The 22,327-nt window shown below is 42.7% G+C and overlaps 1 protein-coding gene across 1 annotated transcript in view; it reads left to right on the top strand.

The window, feature by feature from the left end:
* The window catches only part of gspt1l (G1 to S phase transition 1, like), a 40,340-nt gene extending 20,313 nt beyond the window's left edge, over positions 1–20,027 (top strand). The window contains exons 8-14 of the mRNA XM_037689357.1: positions 1,379–1,519; positions 10,058–10,151; positions 10,226–10,306; positions 11,600–11,773; positions 13,567–13,656; positions 13,747–13,915; positions 19,760–20,027. Coding sequence (XP_037545285.1) covers positions 1,379–1,519; positions 10,058–10,151; positions 10,226–10,306; positions 11,600–11,773; positions 13,567–13,656; positions 13,747–13,915; positions 19,760–19,812 — 802 coding nt within the window. The 3' untranslated portion in view covers positions 19,813–20,027. The remainder of the gene's footprint in view (positions 1–1,378; positions 1,520–10,057; positions 10,152–10,225; positions 10,307–11,599; positions 11,774–13,566; positions 13,657–13,746; positions 13,916–19,759) is intronic.
* The last annotated feature ends 2,300 nt before the right edge of the window (positions 20,028–22,327 follow it).

Raw genomic sequence — 22,327 nt, 5'->3', positions numbered from 1 at the left:
AGATCCAGAGGAGGACGGAGCTGAAGATCCAGAGGAGGACGGAACCGCCGAGTCAGAACCTCTCAGACAGAGGAGAGGATCATGAAGGAGAAAGCAGTCTGAGTCAGACAGAGGGGACTTTGTTGATGAAGAGGGTGATTATGATTAGTTTTAGAAGAGGACCGAGTCCCACTTGGAGGTCTGAAAGAAGGGTGTCCAGAACCCCTCGCACTAGATCAACAGAACCAAGCATGAGTTCTGAGCCCTGGACAACAGAGGAGGATGTGAATGTTGACCCAGAGGGCGGACCAATGGAGGAACATACACCTTTTTAATGACCTTACAATAAACATTTTGTCATTAAAAAAAAAAATTATGTAGAGTTTTCAAACAAAAACAACTAAAGTGTTGTTATAAAAAAATAATTTAAATTAGATATTTTTAATTCAGGCTAAAACCGCTCTAAAAGACTGACTAGTTTTTTGTATGAAAATATTTTAAACTAGTATTTTAATCAGTTAAATATGGTGGTTGGTTTGAGGAACAGCCATAAAGTTAAAGGGTTCAAACTGTTATTCAAAAGTTCACAATAAGATGTTTTGATGTGGATCACAGTTCATGATCTTGTCTGTAGTCAGAGAAAACAAACTGAAGTTTCTGAGCTGCATGCATTCAGCTGGGACTGCTGCAAGATTAAGAATAAAGATGAATTCATTGTGAAATAATTCTTTATTAGATTATTGAAAATTAATGTTATCTCGCTTTACAAAACTGATTGACAGCTGCTGCTGATTATGACTTCATAACTTTCTTCATGTCTGTGATGCTGGTGAGACATTTTCATCAGAGTTCAGAGTTTAAACGGTGTGTTCACCAACACGTTCACCACACAGAACATCTATGGTTTAAATGACTCCAGCCTCCTAGTCTGAGCTGTTGATGAGGCTGCTGCCACACTCGCATCTTTTTCTTGAGAAAATAATCTCATATCTTGAAACTGGTGGTATGCTTAATAATGTGGAACATCCCTCTTCTGTAGGTTTTCCTTTAATTGAGCTCAACTGGTAAACACAGGTGTCTGAGATTGATTTAAGTGATCCAAAGAGCTCTGAGACAGTACCATCCATGTGTTTAATTGAAAAACAGAAATTCATCTTTGTGACACTTCAATACAATCACAGTATATGTGTTAACATGATAGAAAGCACTCTGTCAGTGAATGAGAAACTTGAGGTGTGCACAACCTGAAGAAGTCTAAATACAAATGTGGACCATTAATAATCTGTTAATATAATAAACAATAATAATCAATTGACTACCTGTGGGTTTGAGTGAGTGTAAGTGTAAGCCCTGCTCTTTAGAAAATGCCTGACGTTGATCTCTGTGCCTGAATTGTTAGGTACGAAGAGTGTAAAGAGAAGCTTGTGCCATTTTTGAAAAAAGTGGGCTTCAACCCGAAGAAAGATATTCACTTCATGCCGTGCTCTGGACTAACAGGGGCCAACCTGAAGGAGCCTACTGAGATGTGCCCGTGGTACACGTAAGTGTTTTTGTTTGTGAACAGGCTTCCCAAACAGATTTTTTTTTTTTAATGAGCATTTTCCAGGACAGTAATATGGGGGGGGAGGGGAGTATATTACAGCAACCATGAACTAAGAAGTTTCCCCACAGTTTGTGGTTTGTTTTTTTTTGGTGGTGGTTGAGACACACATGATTCAGTTACCACTCTAAACATTCACAGCACAATGACAGGTTGGATGTCACTACAGTAGTCCTTCGTTTATCGCAGGTGTTATGTACCCTGCCCACCCGCGATAAGTGGAAAAACTGCAAAGTAGGGATACAGTAGTCCAGTAAACCTTGTCATGACATGAGCCAGGCTGCAATCACACTATCAACTGTTACTCCAAATCTCCCTCCTTTAAATAAACAATTTGAATTTACTCACTAATATTTTAAATAAACAATCAATGCAGCATGAATTGTTTATTTAAACTATTAATTCATTTAAGTTTATTTATATAGTGCCAAATCACAACAAAGTTGTCTCGGGGCACTTTACAGGAACATTCACGTCCATCCATCCATTTTCTTCCGCTTATCCGGGGTCGGGTCGCAGGGGTAGCAGCCTAAGTACGGAGGCCCAGACTTCCCTCTCCCCAGCCACTTGGTCCAGCTCCTCCGGGGGAATCCCGAGGCGTTCCCAGGCCAGCCGAGAAACATAGTCCCTCCAGCGTGTCTTGGGTCTTCCTCTGGGTCTCTTTCCGGTGGGACGTGTCCGGAACACCTCACCGGGAAGGCGTCCAGGGGGCATCCTAACCAGATGCTCGAGCCACCTCAACTGGCTCCTCTCGACGTGGAGAAGCAGCGGCTCTACTCTTGAGTCCCTCCCGGATGACTGAGCTTCTCATCCTATCTCTAAGGGAGAGCCCAGACACCCTGTGGAGAAAACTCATTTTGTCCGCTTGTATCCGAGATCTCATTCTTTCGGTCACAACCCAAAGCTCATGACCATAGATGAGGGTAGGAACGTGGATCGACAGGTACATTGAGAGCTTCGCCTTTTGACTCGGCTCTCTCTTCACCACAACAGACCGGTACAGCGCCCACTTCACTGCAGATGCTGCACCTATCCGCCTATCGATCTCATGCTCCATTTTTCCCTCATTCGTGAACAAGACCCCAAGATACTTGAACTCCTCCACTTGGGGCAGGATCTCCTCCCTGACCCGGAGAGGGCCCTCTACCCTTTTCCGGCTCAAGACCATGGCCTCGGATTTGGAGGAACTGATCTTCAACCCGGCTGTGTCACACTTGTCTGCGAACCGCTCCAGCGAAAGCTGTAGATCACGATCTGATGAAGCCAATAGGACCACATCATCTGCAAAAAAACAGAGAAGCGATCGTAAGGCCATCAAAACAGATCCCCTCAACACCTTGGCTGCACCTAGAAAGTCTGTCCATAAACGTTATGAACAGAATCTGTGACAAAGGGCAACCTTGGCGGAGTCCAACTCTGACCGGGAATGAGCCCGACTTACTGTGGGGCGGCTGTAGCTGAGTGGTTAGAGCAGTCGTTCTCCAATGCGAGAGCTGGGGGTTCAAATCCACCAGCAGTCACATGCTGAAGTGTCCCTGAGCAAGACACTGAACCCCTCATAGCCTCTGATGTGTGTCCCATTGGTGTATGAATGTGATCTAAAGCACTTATTAGTCTCATTAGAATGATTTGTTCAATTAGCTTTGTAGAGATCTAGTGCTGTGTGGATGGGTAAATGAGGCACAGATTGTAGTGTAAAGTGCTTTGAGTATCTTGAAATAAGATAGAAAGGCGCTATATAAGTACAGTCCATTTACCATTTACTGCCGGCAATGCGGGCCAGGCTTTGACACCGGTCATACAGGGACATAACAGCCCGTATCAAAGGGCCTGGTACCCCATACTTCCGGGGTACCCCCCACAGGGTTCCTCGAGGGACGCGATCAAACGCCTTCTCCAAGTCCACAAAGCACATGTAGACTGGTTGGGCAAACTCCCACGCACCCTCCAGGACCCTGCTGAGAGTGTAGAGCTGGTCCATTGTTCCACGACCAGGACGAAAACCGCACTGCTCCTCCTGAATCCGAGGTTTGACTGTCTGACAGACCCTCTTCTCCATAACCCCCGAATAGACTTTACCAGGGAGGCTTAAGTGTGTGATCCCCCTGTAGTTGGAACACACTCTACGGTCCCCCTTTTTGAATAGGGAGACCACCACCTCTGTCTGCCAATCCAGGGGACCTTCCCCCGATGTCCACGCAATGTTGCAGAGTCGTGTAAGCCAACACAACCATTCAACATCCAGAGCCTTGAGGAACACCAGGCGAATCTCATCCACCCCTGGGGCCCTGCCACCGAGGAGCCTTTTAACCACCTCAGTGACCTCAGCACCAGAGATTGGAGGGCCCGACCCAAAGTCCCCAGGCTCCGCTTCCTCAGTGGAAGACGTGCCAGTGGGGTTGAGGAGGTCTTTGAAGTATTCTGCCTACCGACCCACGACATCTCGAGTTGAGGTCAGCAGCACACCACCTCCACTATAAACAGTGTTGGTGGTGTACCGCTTACTGGTCTGTGTGGGCTCACACAGACCAGTATTTGCAGTTTGACTCCCATCAGCCTTTGGAGCACAAGCTAGGAGTCATCAGGACTCTGTATCACAGAGCAGACAGTGTCCCCACTAACTCAGGAGCCAGGCAGAAGGAGAAATCCCACACAAGACGGGCTCTAGAGCAATGTGGATATCCTAACTGGGCCTTCCTGAAAGCAGAGAAGAAACTCAAACAGGACTCCAGCCAGCCATCAGGTAAAAAGGAGGAATCCAGATCTAGACCAGTGGTCATTCCATATGTTGAGGGAGTATCAGAGAAACTGAGATGTTTATTTTCTAAACATAACGTCCCAGTGGCTTTTAAACCCCAAAATACATTACGGCAAAGACTGGTTCATCCCAAAGATCCAGTCCCCCGACACAAACAGAGCAATGTTGTGTATGTTGTTCAGTGTCAGGAGGGCTGTGATCAGTCTTACATCGGGGAAACAAAACAGCCACTGGCCAAAAGGATGGACCAGCACAGATGATCAACATCATCAGGCCAGGATTCTGCGGTCTACACTCATCTTCATGCCAGAGGTCACTCTTTCAAGGATGAAGATGTTCACATCCTGGACAGAGAGGAATGATGGTTTGAGAGAGGAGTAAAGGAGGCCATCTTTGTGAAAAGAAATCGTCCATCATTAAACAGGGGTGGAGCCTCCGGGTTCAACTGTACCCCTCTTACAATGCGGTTATTGCTAGTATCACTCAACCCCCTGTGAATATCAAGCAGCCATCAGGTGCTAATGGTCCATTGTTAGGCTGATGGTCCTCCTTGATCATGTGAGCAGCTGGTTTTGGCTGTCAGCAGCAAACTGGTTGATCAAGAAGGTGCAATTTATAAAACTGACCTGAATACAGCACCTCAGACTGAAGAAGTCTTTCGGATGAAAGACGAAACGTTTCTACTTTTTTTGTTTTGTTTTTTGGAATGTCCACAGGACCAGACTTAACTTTTGTGGATCACTAAAACAACATTTTCACAAAATAAGCAATAATATCAAACCTCCTTTGTATAAACTTCAATACAATGAAACTTACGGCGTCCTTGCCTGATAATTCAGCGTGGATCATATCTGATTACATTTCCATACTGCTTCTTGCATGTGGACCTTTGTTTTCTAGCAAAACCGCTCGACTGGAAGTCCCGAACCAGAACTGGAAGTGAACAATCGAAACTGGAAGTACATTTTACCATTGATATTTTCTAACAAAAAACTTACTTAAAGCATAAGTTGTTTATCTAAACAACTTATAATGATTCTTGTAACATAATGATGTATATTTTGTCTTTTCACTCCTTTTAGAATTATTTATTTAAACCTATGAACTTGTTTAATCAGAGAAATGACTTAAGGGCAGCACACTCCCCACCTTGCCTCGTGAGGCCATTATACCAAACAATATATTATACATTTAGTCCTTTGGCATGAGGAGGATAACTTCTGTAACTGGTTGCATAAATGTCTTCACATCACCCTGATCCCATACCTTTACCTTTATCTTCCTTACTCGATTGTCCTTGCCTGGGAATGTGGCAGTAACCCTCGCCATGGGCCAGCTGTTGCGTGTGGCCTGCTTGTCCTTAAGTAGAACGAGATCACCAGCTTGGAGGTTTCTGCGTGATACAGTCCATTTATGCCTTTGTCGTAATGTGGGTAAATGCTCTTGCATTTTAGGTTTCTTGTTTACGTTGTGTTTCAAGGATGAGAACCTTGTGACTGCCTGCTCTCTATTGTTTGGCAGTTGCTGGCGAGGTTCTTTAAATGGGAATGGAGAGCCCAAACTGTTGTCCTCATCCCTACACGTAACATTGTCCATTATTTTCATAAGTGAGTGTCTTGAATTGATGGAGCAGGTTTTTTGTCCTTTTCCATCCGGTTAAAAACTCTTTGTACCAGAGTTTGCTCAGGTACTTTACTTAACTCTCTGCCTGACCTTATGTACTTGTAAAACATTTTGCCCTAGCAACAGGAGTATCTCTGCTTTAGGATCTAGTTCTGGGATGTACTTTGCTATGGATTGGAGGTGTGGCTGGTGTAGCGCAGCGCTGGGGGTTGGAATTTCGCTCCTATTGTTGGGACTCTCCTGACGCTCGATGAGTGTGGGTAGAGGGATAACTAATGATCCATCTAGTGGCTCTACCTGAAAGCCTTCAGCCTTTTTACCCCGTGTTTCCACAATACCAGAGTATGTCCCAAGATTGTAGGAGAAAGTTTCAGTTTTAATGTCAAAAAGTTTGAAGAACTCAGGCCTGGCTAAGGAACAATTGCTCTGATCTTCTAGTATTACATAAGTTTTGATAGCTCTGTCCCTGTAACCTTAAGAATACACCCACGCAAGACATATCTTCGAACATCAACGACCCCACTGACCTGGACCGCACACATCTGTGCAGTTTGTTGTGACACAGACTGTGTCTTGACTGTTTTCTCCCTCCCCACCAATCTCTTGTGCTGGTGGAGGACCAGAACGCATGGCTGCGTCGTGGCTTGTGCTGTCGCATTCAGAACACATTACTGCCGATTTACAGTCCTTTGCAAGATGAGTGTCTGAGGAGCAGCATTTAAAGATTATTCCTTTCTCCCTGAGAAAGGCCTTCCTTTCATAGTGGGGTTTATTCCTAACTGTTCTGCATTTTTTGAGTGGGTGTGGCTTATTATGCAGTGGGCAGTTCCCATTAAAATCCTTGTCAGGGAGAGAAATATTGGTTTTGTGTACAGTAACTGGCTTATTAGAGTAAAGTTCTTTGAGCGTCTTTGGCTGTTTTGATGGTGGAAACTCGGATCATTGTGTTTCTTTGCCTCTTTGCATATGAATTTGCAGAAATACTCAAAGGGTGGGAAAAAGCCTTGGTTTTCGTCTTTGTATTGAGAGCCATGTGACATCCATCTCTCCTTAAGTCCATATGTGAGTTTGTCTACGATTGGGCCAATTCCACGAGAAGTGTCCAGATATTGTAGGCCAGGGAGATATCCATCTTCCTTGGCGCTTTGAATCTCTTGCAGCAGATCCCCTAGTTCACGCAACATGATGTTATCTTGGACTGTTATTCTTGGAAAACTGTCCAGTCTTTCGAAAAGTGACTTTTCAATTATTTCAGGTGCTGCATAACACTCGTTTAGTCTTTCCCATGTTTTGCACAAAGCTGATGTGGGGTTCAACATTATTCAGTCAGGTCATTTGGACAGTTTTTTTTTTTTTTTTTGGTGCTGAAATGTTTTGCCTTCGATCCAGAAGGCTTCATCAGTCAAGGAAACGCACAACAAAACTGATTCTTCCTCCAACAGCTTACTCCAAAGTGGAACAAACCAGTTCTGCTTGTGATAAGATGGTCTCTTTGGTACGCCCCCTCCTCCATTGCCGGCCCTCTTCCTTGTTGACAGTCTTGTCAAACTGGTTGATGAAACCTTCCGGATCAAAGGCGAAACGTTTCAGCACCAAAAAAAGAACCTGTTCAGATGACATGACTGAAAAATGTTGGATTGTATACCTGGATTATTGAGCATGGACTTTGTTCTAATGTGGGGTTGTTGACGTGCACTGAGCGAATGTGTTTTGTCTGACCACTTGACTCCTTCCCTAAACATTTTGTCATGAGATTTAGCTCTTGAATGGGACTTAGATGGACTTCAGCTGTGGCACTAGTAATCGAAGAGCACCATGCTCTGTAATTTTCTGGCCTGTCAACAAACTGGTAAAGGCTTGAAGTGATTAGATCTCAGCGTGCCATGTATTGAGCAAATGGTTCAACTGGTTGTGAAATGCTGGCTGGGGCATTATAGTGAGGCGTGAATGGTGAGCAAATTGGGTTGAGAGGGTTGTTCGGTTTCTGCAGCTTAGGTTTCGTTTCACTTCTAGGCTGACTGGGCATATTTCAGGTAGCAACATTGTTTTTAGTAAGCTTTAATCCAGAGCTCGTGGGTTGTAGCTCTAACTTGACTTCATCAGGGGGATGCCATGTTACAAATGTCAGGTGAGTTTACTTGCAGGTGAGAAGTGGTTGGTAATTGTTGTGAGCATGGAGATTGTATGATGTCCACTTGAGATTGTAAAGATTCACTTGTACGTTCCAATTTAGCCTTTTCTGATGGAGGTTTTCTGCTCTCAGGCCTCTTGTATTGCTTCTGCTTCCTCCAGCACTTCTGCTTCAGCAGCAGCCTCCTTTTGTATGTGAACACTTCTAATTCTGCATCTCTTTGAGCCTTTTTCACTTCACTTTGTGCCTTTTCAACTTTCAACTGTGCTTCTTTGGTTGCAGAGGCTGCTCTCACCTTAGCAGCCTCTGCTTTAGCTCGAGCATAAGCAGCGCTTACTGCTGATCCAGATGAGCGGCTGGTCTTCAAACTGGATGCAGACTTGTTACTGGATGCCATTTTGACCGTGATGATCATCAATTGGCGCCTTTTCACCGTAGTGTTTTCAACAAGGATGTTGGTGACACCGAGCTAAACCACAAATGAAGACCCTGGAGTTTAGTTGCAGCTTGTTTAATTGTCTTCATGAACATGTGGTGAAAACTGAAATGACAGAAGATGCACTATCTCAACACACAACGCATGTTTACACAAATAGTGCATCAAACTCACTAAAACAACATTTTCACAAAATAAGCAATAATATCAAACCCTCTTCGTATAAACTTCAGTACAATGAAACTTACGGCGTTCCTGCCTGATAATTCAGCGTGGATCATATCTGATTACATTTCCATACTGCTTCTTGCATGTGGACCTTTGTTTTCTAGCAGAACCGGAAGTCCGAAACCGGGACCGGAAATGAACGATTGAAACCGGACGTACACTTTACCATTGATATTTTCTAACAAAAAACTTAAAACATGAATTGTTTATCTAAACAACTTATAATGATTCTTGTAACATAATGATGTATATTTTGTCTTTTCATTCCTTTTAGAATTATTTATTTAAACCTATGAACTTATTTAATCAGAGAAATGACTTAAGGGCAGCACAGTAGCTAAAAAATCTAGAAAGAAGCTTAAATTTCCAAACGGAAGTGGAGGAAGCTTAATTGTGGCCACTAAGGCTGAACTAGGCATACATTAGCACAATAAAGTTGCAATTATCTGAGAAAAGCTGAATTTTGTTGAAAACAGCTAAATATTGACTAAAACATACAGAAAGAAGCTTAAATTACTAGAAGGAAGCCAGGGGAGCTTGTTTCTGGTGAATTAGGCTGAAAAAAAGTTTACATGATTGTAAAAAAATATGGAATTACCTGATAAAGATGAAATTATAAAAACAGCTCAATGCTAGTTGTAAAAGCATAAACATACAGAAATAAACTGAAAAGAGCAGAACTTAGTATTAATAAGTTTCAAGAAGCACAAAAATGTTCAAGTTAGATGAATTGGGCTGAAAGGAGTACAAAACAGCTGAAATTAGCTGAAGTAGCTAAATTTGTCCAGAAATTTGAATAAGGAAGCTGAAAAAAGCTGAACCGGGTCTAACGGTGAAACTAGTAGTAACAGGTTGTAAACATATCAAAAGATATAGAGGATGAAAAATTTGCTCCATTCATTTTCAATGAGGGCCAAAATGGCAGAAAAGGCTAAATAGCTAAAGAAGCTAAAGGTGCACTAGCAGCAAAAGACATAGCAGACGTCCTGAAACAGCTGAACAGTTTGAGATATGAATTGTTGAAATGGCAGCAAAACTGAACGTACGTACGGAAAGAATAAAGTAGCTCATCCATCAATCAGCCAATTGTGTCATGACCAGTCTTATTTTGAAAAGCTGTGATAGAGCAAGTCTGCGATAAACGCACCGTGAAGTAGCCAGGGACTACTGTACTGCAACAACGTTTTTCAATTGGACTCAGTTACAGAATGTGAAATGAAACTTGTGCAGGAATGCAGATTAAAAAGCAACCACCATCTTGTTTGAGCCTTTTTAACCTTTTGTATGCATTTTATTTTGAAGAGGTCTACCGTTCATTCCTCACTTGGACAGTTTGCCGAGTTTCAACAGATCAAGTGACGGCCCTGTCAGGTTGCCCATCGTAGACAAATACAAGGTAAGGCTGTCCAGCTTGAAGCACGTCCAACAGGAGAACTGGCTATTTTCTAAAGAGCGTCGATGTCTCGTCAGGACATGGGGACCGTTGTTCTGGGCAAGCTTGAGTCGGGCTCCATCAGTAAGGCTCAGCAGCTCGTCATGATGCCAAACAGGGTAAGAAGTCCTCCAAACCTTCAATTCAAGACTTCACAGAGGTTTAGCTGTTTGCCAGCTGTTACAACAAATGTCTCATCGTTCAGACAGAACTGCCCTGATTCTGGGGGTGAGGTGTTGGTGAACAGGACAGTAAAAAGCATTAAGTCATTTAACAACACTTAACTGATTCAATATTTCTATCAAGTTCAATAAGATGAAATGAACCGCACCGGCTCATCGGGACATTTCAGCTGTGAAGCAGACAAATCGTTTTCTGTACAAACGCAGTTAGTTTTCTGAAACCATTGCTGAATGTTAAGCAAAATGAATTTGAACAGCTCATATTTTCTGAAAGCAGGAATATAAAAGTGGAAAGTAGCAGAAAAACAGCTGAAATGTGTAGAAACAGCTGAACAAAGCTGAAATTAGCAGTAGCTGATTAGATTACAAAAACAAGCAGAAACTGGCACCAAAAAAAACAATTAAGTATAAAAAAGTTGAAATGAGCAGTAAAGTGTTTCAAACAGCACAAAGGGTTTGAAGGATGTAACGAGAGATCCAGAGAGAAAAACATGGCCGACGTAGCTAAACACAGTAGACCCTCGTTTATCGCGTGGGGTAGGTTCCAGGGCCTGCTCCCCCCGCCACAACAAGATGATCATAAATTTAGTTTCACCTTTGTCAGATGGTGCTGGTAGACCAAGTCATGTTTCTGTTCTGCAGCCGTTACTCCACACGACCAGTGCAGCTTCCGTCTTAACAACCGTGCCGTACAGGCAGACGTGACTGAGCATCTCTGGCATTTGTGTTCACAGCGATATATTACTGTACAGTGTGTAAATACGATCAAAACTAATTTACTCCAATGTTTTGACTGTAAGTCCACAAAGAGCTAGTCCACAAAAGTTGAACCACGACGTAGCGAGGGACTCCTGTGTTTCAAAAAGTACAAATATCTAAAGGTCACAGCAGGAATGTCGTGACGGAGCCGAACATTTTGAGACATGAATTGTTGAACCGGAACCAAATCAGCAGAACAACCAGAAGAAAAATGGATCTGATTAATGAGCATCAGCAAACAAAGGCAGAACAATCAGGTTCCGTCTCACTGGTTTGGACCTCAGACTGGTATTGAAACTAGCAATCTGAATAACTAGCCCCAGGTTTTGATTGGATACTTGCACAAACTGGTCTGTTGATGTGTGTCGGTGTGTGTGAGCTGCTGGCAGCAGCGCAGCATTGTTTGGGTTGATTTTTGTACCTTCAGTTCAGCTTCACTCATCTCATGTCTTGTCTGTCTCTGGGCTGAAGCACGTGGTGGAAGTGTTGAGTCTTTTATCAGACGATGTGGAAACGGACGACGCTGCTCCTGGTGAAAACCTCAAGCTGCGTCTGAAGGGCATCGAGGAGGAGGAGATCCTGCCTGGATTCATCCTGTGCAACGCTGAGAACCTCTGTCATTCAGGACGCACCTTCGATGCCCAGGTCGGTGCATGCAATCTAGGGAAATGTTTTTAAATCATGCAACAAAGGGACAAAAATACAAGAACGAGTCATGGGAGCCACAGTTGATGAGAAGAGTGAAGAGGGTCGAGTCTCCAGCTCACAGATGAAACAAAGCTGCTCTCACTCACATGACTGTGTCTGTTGTCAGAAAGCAGAAAAGTCCAAGCTGGCAGCGAAGCGACAGTTTTAACCACCATCAAATGACAACAAGGTTCTACTCAAACACAGCGTCGCCTGACTAAACCTCCAGTTCATTTCTGTAGCTCCCAACGGACGTCATCTCAGGGCTCTGAACAGAAACATTCACACGCATAAACAAACTATGAGTAGCAGTTCTCTAAGGAAGCAGCAGACTAGTTGAATCTTCTCAGTCTCCCATCATGAACAAGCACAAAGGAGACAGTGGGAGGAAGAAACCTCCAACAGAACCAGACTCGGGACGAGCGGCCACCTGCTTCAACCGGCCGGGTTTAAGAGGACAGGAAGTAGAGACAGACAACACAGAATGACTTTCTGACACACGACATTTTTACGCCTCCGTTCACTAAATTAAACGTGTCCAGAGCTGTAACGACTTATTATCAAGTGGTGGCCCATGGGCCACTTTAAGTTTGTTGGAGGAAACATTTGTGGCAGAAGTGACATTATAAAGCTTAAAATATCTCATTATTTCTAACACTTATTGATATTTTTACAACTTAACACAAAGTAAAAGACCAGATTCTTGTAAAGAAAGGGGAAATAGTTTATTATTATTATTATTATTATTATTATTATTATTATTAAAACACAACAATGAACTGTGCAGACCTATGTGATTTATTTTTTATGGTGGAAAAAATAATTAAATAAAGCAAAAAGTTAAAGTGAGTATTTGCAAAATAAATGACAGGAAAACAGCAAGAAGGTTTTTTTGTTGTTGTTTGTATAACAAACAATAAAATTCAGTTTTACGTTAGTTTTTTGTTTAAAAACAAAACGGAAATCATAATTTCCTGATGCATGCTCAATAATCCAGGTAGAAAAATCTAAAAAAGTTAAATCTGGTCCTCTGGACATTCACAAAAACAAAACGAAGCAAAACAACAACAAAAAGTAGAACCGTTTCGTCTCTCATCTGAAAGACTTCCTGGGTCTGAGGTGAGACTGGGCTGAATGCAGCTCCTCAGACTGAGGAAGTCTTTTGGGATTAAAGACGAAACGTTTCAACAAGAAGAATGCGTCCAGAGGACCTGACAACCTGGTTAGGGTCATGGAGCTGGATTATTGAGCAGCATCAGGACATCCTGGTTAACATGTCCTCTCCTTTAGCTGGGACAGCCTTCTCCAGACCGTGATGGAGCTGAGCTGAGAGTTAGTTCTCACTCCGCCATCCTGCACTGCACTGCTGCAAAAAGGGGCTACGTGTTCCTGTTAGAAGGCTCTGTTTTCACCTCAAATATTCAGATGTACAATTCAACACCCGACTACCCAGCATGCACTCTGCTGGTCCTTCCTAGAGAGAAAGTGTCCGGCGTGCTAGGCTTCACCTAGTCATCACTTCATATGTGCAGCTTCTGCACCTCAACTCAGCTTGTACCGACATGAGAAACAGAGAACTGTAAAAAATATCCAAGAACTTCAGGTCAGAACTCGTGAGATTTGAACATTCAAAGTAACTTTTCTGAGAACATGTTTCAGGTGATCTTTAGCTAACGGTGGAGTTGCTGATGATAATTGTGGACTGTTTGTTGTGAACTTCCTGTCCTTACGACTGTTTGTTTTCTCCACAGATTGTCATCATTGAACACAAATCTATCATCTGTCCAGGTTACAACGCAGTTCTTCACATTCATACATGCATTGAAGAAGTGCAGATCACAGTGAGCGTTCAAGTTTTTACTTCTGCCAGTAGAACTTGAAGTGAGTTTGTTGACGTGTTCAGTAATTTATCTGCCTTCCCGCCCCTCCAGGCCTTAATCTGTCTAGTAGACAAGAAGTCGGGAGAGAAAAGTAAGACACGACCTCGATTTGTCAAACAGGACCAGGTCTGCATCGCCCGTTTGCGCACGGCAGGAACCATTTGCCTCGAGACCTTTAAAGACTTTCCTCAGATGGGACGGTTTACCTTACGGGATGAAGGTAAGGCTCATCAGGAAGGCTTTGGGGGAGGAAATACGCTGCGAGTGAAGTGGGAATCTAGCTGCTTTTCTTATCTGTATGCTATATCTGTAAATATATCATTTCTATCATATCTGTATGAATGTGTGTGTAGTTAGGGGTGTAACGGTACACGTGGGTGTGCCGAACAGTTTCAGTACAACACGTTCGGTTCGGTCCATGTGTGTACCGTTTCTGTTATTTTTTCGCTCATTAAATTTTATTAACGAGAGATTATGCACCGCAGAACTAAAGTTCCTAAGCGTGTTTCAGCACGGCGCCATAGTCTCGCAGCACATGTAGCATTAGCGTTAGCATGTTGTTGTGGTCTCCTGTTTGGGAACATTGTGTCTTTCTTGTTAAAAGAAAAGTGAACAAATCCAAAGCTGTGAGTCGACGTTGTTTCACGGAGATTGGATCTGCAGCAGCAACACGTCGAACTTGTTAACGCACTTAAAACGACATCATACGAACGTGAACGTCTCTTCTAGCAGCTTGTTGCAAAGACTGATAACAGCATCATGTAAACAACCTTTATCAGGTAATTCAGATCGGTCCAGAGCAATAAGACAAGCTGTAGGAGTTTTTAAAGCTCTGGATCTACGTTTCTGTTGTTGATGCGCCGGCTTTAAAGTTACTGAGCCCCGCTACGACATCCATCACGTCAACACTTCAGCCAAAAAGTTGTAGCAGCACTTTATGAAAAAGTTAAAACTGATCTTGTCAACAAGCCCTGGACCAGATTAAAGTCCTGCCCTGATGATGATGATGACAGAGAGATTCAACCACCTCATAACAACTGTTCAAGAAGAGGTATTGTTCTTTTATTATTATTATCTAATTAACTTTTTTTTATTTAAAATTATAATCTTATCAACTCTTTTCTTTTTTACCTCTTTGTGTTTTATTTCCAGTTTGGGACAGAGATAGCAGCTGAGTCTTCCTGTTCAGGGAAATCCACCAGAGATCACCTCCAACTAAGAATCTGTGATGAGTGAACTCTGAACTTTTCCAGGGACAGGTGGGAGCAGGTCCAAGAGGTTGTGACTAATAATGAGGCCACATGCAGCCACACTGCAACATTAGCAAAGCTCGACCTCTTTATTCCTGCTACTGTTGTTAGTGAGTGATGTTCTCCACCGCTGGAGATCATGTCACTGCAACTAGATCTGTGCTTTTGGGAGAAAATGTGGACAAATTGGTCTTTTTGGCCAAAAACTTCAAACTTCAGTTAGCTTGTAAACAGTTTGTTGCTGCTTATTGTTGTGGTTCTGTGGACTGTTATTGTATTTATTAAGATTTTTATTAATGTTAGTGTAGTTTATTTATTGTAAAGAGTGCCTTTTGTTTAAAATATCATCCAAATGGGTACTTTTATTTATTTTTATACAAACGTATTGTTTACTTGTCATATTTTCAAAATAAACAAGTCTTTATTTTGGCTTTTTTTTGTACCGAAAATGAACCGAACTGAAATGTGATTTTAGCGTACCGTTACACTCCTAGTGTTTAGTAGACTGCTGTATGAATGTGTCAAGTCAAAGGTTTTTTATTTGTCATTCGCACCTCATGTGGTTGAGCTAAATTATGTACACAGGGTCCCAGTTACATCCAACAATAAAAATGTATAAGAAGAACAATGATAACATCTAAGATATGAACTAAGAAAAACATCAACTAAATATACACTAAGCACTATTAGCATAAAAACATTATGACAAACAGCACGAACGAGCATGAGTGTGTGTGAGCAGATGAGCATGCATGAACACAGCAACATGAAACAGATCAGCAGCAACATGAAACAGATCAGCAGCAACATGGTGTGATTTTTTTTCAGTGATTATTCTGGTTAGAAAGTCTAACAGCCTCAGGGTAGAAGCTGTTCCTCAGTCTAGTGGTTCTACACTTAATGCTCCTCAACCTCCTTCCTGAGGGAAGCGGGGCAAAAAGTGTGTGTGCTGGGTGAGTGTGGTCCTTCATGATGCAGGTGGCTCTCTTCCTGCATCTGGAGGTGTAGATGTCTGTGATGGTGGAGAGACTGACTCCAACATCTTCTGTGCAGCCTTCACCACTCTCTGCAAAGCTTTTCTTTCTGCAGCTGTGCAGCCTCCATGCCACACATTGATGCTGGAGCACAGGATGCTCTCCACTGCACACCTGTAGAAGGAGGTGAGGACTGAGCTTCCCAGACCAGCTCGCCTCAGCCGTCTGAGGAAGTAGAGTCTCTGATGAGCTTTCTTGATCAGGCTGGTGGTGTTGTTGCTCCAGCTGAGGTTGTCATTCATGTGTACACCCAAGTACTTGTAGCTGGAGACCACTTCCACCGCAGATCCTCTTATGTTCAGGGGGGTGTAGGTGTGTTTGTTCCTTCTGAAGTCCACAATCATTTCCTTTGTCTTCTTCACATTGATGTGAAGGTTATTCTCTTTGCGCCAGCTCTCCAGGTGTTCCACCTCCTGCCTGTAGCTGGACTCATCATTGTTTGTGATGCATCCCACCACCGCTGTATCATCTGCAAACTTTACAATGTGACAGCCTTGATGGGTAGCTGCACAATCATACGTGAGCAGAGTAAACAGGAGGGGGCTCAACACACATCCCTGAGGAGAGCCAGTGCTGAGGGTTATGGTGGTGGAGAAGTTGTGTATCCTCACTGACTGTGGTCTGTTTGTTAAGAAGTCTAGTACCCAGTTGCAAAATGGATGGGCTTAGTTCTATTGTGAATAGTTTGTCCGTCAGGGTTTGGGGGATCATGGTATTGAAGGCAGATGTGAAGTCCACAAAGAGCATATGGGCGTAAGAGTTTTTCTGCTCTAGGTGGTTGAGCGCAGTGTGGACCACAGAGGAGATGGCATCCTCTGTTGATCGGTTCTCACGGTATGCATACTGATGAGGGTCCTCGTTGATGTTGATGGTTGTTTTGATGTGAGTCATGACCAGTTTTTCGACGCATTTAGCGACTATCGGGGTGAGGGCCACTGGCCAATAGTCATTCAGATCAGTCACTGTAGAGGTCTTTGGGACTGGGATGATGGTGGCAGTCTTCAGGCAGATGGGATTGACCTCCAGGATAAGTGAGGTGTTAAAGATGTCTGCCAACACCTCGCAGAGCTGATCGACACATTCTTTCAACACTTTTCCGTGGCTGTTGTCTGGGCTGGATCATCCGGTGGTGAGGTGAGTCTGGTGCTGGGTGGTCTGTTCAGGTCTTCAAAGTGTGCATGGTAATTGTTGAGGGCATCAGGTAGAGTCTTTAGGTCATTGTTCACTCCTTCCTTTATAATCTGTTAATCACGTAATGCCCCTCCACATGCTCCGAGGGTCTTGTGAGATGAATTGACCCTCGATCCTCTATGCAAATGTGGCCTTGGCCCTCTTAATACCAGCAACCAGCTCTTTCCTTGTCCTTCTCAGCTCCTGTGAGTTTCCAGACCTGAAGGCAGTGTTCCTGGCTTCCAGCAGGGTGCGCTTCTCTGCATTCAGCCAAGGTTTTCTGTCCGGGTAGCTTTTAACATATCTTATGGTGGAGACAGTGTCAGTACATGTACTAATGTAACCCAGAACTGAGGATGCGTATTGGTCCAGATCAAGAGATCCTCCATTTTCAGCAGCTTCTCTGAAAACCTGCCAGTCTGTTCGATCAAAACAATCTCTCAGTATGGGGCCACTGTCTTGGATCCAACATTTAACTTTCTTTCATACCGGTCTGGAGCATCTCAGCGGGGGCATGCGAGTAGGAGCCATTAAAACTGAGATGTGATCAGAGAATCCTAGGTGGGGGCGGGGTTCGGCTTTGTATGCATCTTTTACATTTGTGTAAACACGATCCAGCGTGTTGTTTCCACGTGTTGATATGCCCACATGCTGGTTAAAACTTGGGAGGCAGTCCTTTAGATTCACATGTGTTAAATGTGGTGGAACGAAATTGTGTACACAGGGTCCCAATTACATCCAACAAAAGTATTAAAATGTAAAAGAAAAACAGTAATAAGATCTAAGATATAAATTAAGAAAAATGTTAAACTAAAAATACGTTAATAAGGTTTCCTTACTCCCCCACCAATCCATCCACAGAAATGCTCAAAACTGTGCACCATGGGCAACAAGGTCTTTAGCTCTGCTGCTCCTGATCAGTGGAACACCTCCACACTCTTAACCCAGACTACAGCCCGACCAAAATAAAGTCCTTGTAACGAAGAAATCTTGGTATGAAAAAATGTCAATGGCAATTTTGTGCAATTATTTGTTCTATAATAGTTTGATCACTTGTTTTAACCACAGTATGGGCTTTATTGCATTTTAATATTTTTAATTTATGGACACTCGTCACTATAAGTTCTTGAAAATTAAAAACGTCATGGCTTGTAACAATTCAGACAAGCTAGACAAACAGATTAGAATCAATGAAAATCTTAAAACCAGAAAACGTTTTTTTTCCTTTTTTTTTATCTATAACAAGAAGCTTTGAAAGAATTCTTAGGAAACACCCCCACCCCAAAAGAAAACACTGTAGTGAGAAAAGATGCACACTTTGTAAATAAATGATCCAAGTTATGAAACTGTAAGGGCAAAACAACAAAATCCATGCTCAATAATCCAGGTGTAAGGGCAAAACGTATTGTTTGTTGAACCCACCCCCCGGACCAGTACCCCACAGGATCTAGGTCACAGTGAAATATGGGCTTGAAGTTAGCTGTAGTTGAAGTTTGTTCCTTATTGGCGAGGGATCTTGCGTTTGCCAGACAAAGACTGGGAAGCAGTGGTTTATGTGGCTGTCTCCTTAATTTTACATGCACACTGGCCCTGCATCCACACTTTTGCTTTCTCTCCCTACGCTGCCTCCTTCGCTTCCCCGTGGGGATCATACACCACAGTGATCCGGGACTCCTCTCCATCTCGGGTGGTATGTTGTGTGAGGGGAGGTACTTGGCTGTAATGATTTGCTCACAGGAAACTCCGATCCTAAGAAGAATGTTCCAGTTGTAGCGATTTTCCACCTCACAGAATGCACATTGAACAAAAAGCATACACATTTTAATCCATAAAAAACAAAGCACCAACATCCGGGAAAGCACTGAGCCACTGTGTCGCTATGCACCGCCATCATTTGTTTGTCCAGACCAGAACTTCTGATCCATTCTAGATAATTTAACCAAACTTGATGCACATTTGTACCACTTCTGGACAGTGTGGCACAATCTTTCCATCACCCCAGCTTCTAGGTCCAGGGTCAGGGTTAACGAAGAGGGGGGGATTGGACATGCTCTGTCCACCATCCTTGCATGTGTTGAGCATGAAAACTTGAAAAAGAATCAAGATTCAGAGTTCCATGTTTAATGTGTTGTTACATCTAGGAGTAGGAGAGTGGTTCCTTTTGAAAACTTGAGTTGCCATGTCAAAATCCAAGATGGCTGCCACCTTGTATGTATAATAATGTATGTAAACCTTGTGAGCTGGATAACTTGATAAATAAGCAATAAGCCAACTGCCATTTTGGTCTGTGGCTTTTGCCATGTCAAAAACACTCAAGTCCAAAACTACAAATACTCACTACTGAATTCTTCAGCGACGTGCCGCTGGTTATCTGTGGCTGATCCCTGGACATTCAGGTTAAGTGATGTTTGTAGCTGAGCAGGTGGAGAATCAGAACATGCTCTCTGCTCCAGGAGTTTAGTCAGTCAGTGTCGGTCACATCTGTTCATCTGAACAGAGCTGTGTGACTTCAGCCTGAGTCTGCAAAGTCAAAGTTAGTGGAGTTATAACATGTTGGTTAACATGTTGGAAATGATTAAACATATGAAGTAATCTGTGTTTCTGCATCAGGTAAGACCATCGCCATCGGAAAGGTTCTGAAGCTGGTTGCTGAGAGGGACTGAAGAGGATCGAGCTGTCTTGAGATTTGGCAAGAAGTAACGGGCTGATATCCCCCCACCCCATGGTCGTCAGCGGCACCTCCCTGCCACGCCCCCCTTCTTAGCTTTGAGAAAAGAAACGTGTTTTTAAAGAAAAGACAACTATGATGTCCACATGAGTCAGCCTTCTCATATTGAGAGCTCTGTTATGCCATTCTGGGTTATCGTCTCCCCCACACACACCCACTGGGACCCACTCATGACGTTTTATTTTTTTTTTTATATATATATATATTTTTTATTTCTGTCATAAATGACACCAACAACAAAAAAGTTCTGTCTGTATTCACATGTGGACCAGGAGTTCAGAATAGATTTTCAGATCTTAAGTTGAAATGAAATAGTTAAAACCAGAAGTTGAATTTGGTTCTACATGTTACTCTTTGCTTTTACCCACTTTTTGGTTTCTCATGTGGCGTTGGGGCAACGTGTCCAGACACATTTAGATATTATCAAAGCAAACTACTATGACAATAAAAATATAAATTGGGAAAACATTGTGTGTTCATTGTGAAGTTCTGCATCAATCTGCTGGGGTCACGGTTAGTTATCCTGTTAGTGTCACAGCTACTGGATGGTTTTGGTTGTCCCGTCGCAGAGTAAAGGGGGAATTGGAAATGCCCTCCGTTTGTGTTGTGAGCTGGTTAACTTGAAAAATAAGCGAGGTAAGGACTTGTATTTTGATGTGATTATATTTAGGTGTAAGAAGTGTTGCTATTGACAATTTGATTGCCACATCAAAATCCAAGATGGCCACTGCCATTAATGTATACCGACCACCAGTATCATTTGAGTAACTTTTTTATTTATTTTTTATTGCTTAAAATTATAGTTGCCTTAAATGATTGAGGTGTTTGAAGATTAATCTATGGTGGTCAAGGCCAACATGGGCCACCCCCTGGCTCCAGCTCTGCACCTGGTGGTGGATAAAATGTCTCCAGGATCCATCTATCTGTGCTGCCTCATACAAGATAAAAAACCTACTTCGCCACCACAGTGCAACTCCTGCCACTTGTACAAAAAACATTTAGGTTTACAGTAGTCCCTCGTTGATCGTGGGTGTTACGTAAGTGAAAATCCACAAAATAGAACTGACGGATTTTTGAGTTGAAACAACAAACTAAAACAGTTCAATCAACAATATATTGAAATCAACTAAGTCTAAAGTTTATTTAGCAACAGTTTATTAATCAAGATATTTGATGTTTATTCACTCAACTTAAAAATTTAAGCTGATTGAGTAGTAATACCTTTTTACTCAGAAGCTCTGCAGAACACAGCTTGGTTCTGGTCCGGTTCGGCAGACCTACACAGCCTTGGTCCGATTCTGATCAGCTCTCTGCATCCACTGAGCACTAAAGTCACTATGAATACTGTAAGGACTGAAGTTTTTTGGATTGGATAAAACTTTCCCTCCAGCAGAAAGTAACTTTGCCTTTTTAGGTAGTGCACTGTTGCCTTCTGGGTAATCTAGTCCTTTAGACTGGTGGTACAGTATAGGCTTATTGAGAAAACTACAAAGTGGTGCTGTTTTTTTGGTACAATCTTACAGTACTGTACTTTAAAAGACCACGAAAACCAGTCCACAAAATCAAACCGCAAAGTAGCGAGGGACTACTGTACTCACATTCCCTGTTCAATTCCAGTCCAGAAAAACATTCATCTCAAAACTACAAACATTCACTGTTCAAGTCCCTCCAAGACGAAGAACATCGGCGTACTTCTTGTTTCCAATGCTATTCTTCCTCCTTGGCCCAATAGCAGCACAAGTACATGTTTGCTGAAAGTGCCAGACTCGCCAACACTTCTCCATCTCAGTCACAGAGGAAGTCCTTTTGGATCAAAGTTTTGTTCACTGGTGATCCAGTATTTGATTCCAGCAAGAGCTGGCAGCTCCACAGCTTTGGGATTACGGAGAGCCCAGCGCAATGGCCTCAGGATGTGAAATTATGCGCCGATGGACCAGCAAAATATAGACCATCCATCCATCCATTTTCTTCCGCTTATCCGGGGTCGGGTCGCGGGGGTAGCAGCCTAAGTAGTGTTGGATTTAATATTTTATACATTTTTATAATTCCTATCAAGCACTCAAATGTCATGTCACATAAAGGGTGTGCGTGTCTTTCTTCCAAGGTTGAACTATGTTTATAGAAAATGTTTGCTAATTCTAACTAGTTGACCTTTAAATATAATCAAGTCATTTAGACTGATTAATGTAACCCAAGCCTTTCACTTTGTGTTTAGTTAAAAGTTTCTATGACCAGAATAAATTTTTCATTTTACAAGTGTCAAGGATTTTGTTTATTGCTTATTTTACCTTCTGTCGTTATATAGTTGAATTTATTAACTGGTCTTATTGTCAATCCCAAGAAGTAATTTTGGCTAATTTGTTTACAATGTGTCATCCAGAAATGTTTAAACTTAATTTGACCTGTTTATGATGTTTATTTGTTTTATTTGTCCTGCTTCCTTTGGCTTT

Source organism: Nematolebias whitei, chromosome 15 (assembly GCF_014905685.2).
Source record: "Nematolebias whitei isolate Nwh7 chromosome 15, NemWhi1, whole genome shotgun sequence".
Classification (NCBI taxonomy): domain Eukaryota; kingdom Metazoa; phylum Chordata; class Actinopteri; order Cyprinodontiformes; family Rivulidae; genus Nematolebias; species Nematolebias whitei.
This window is presented reverse-complemented; position numbering and strand designations above follow the sequence as displayed.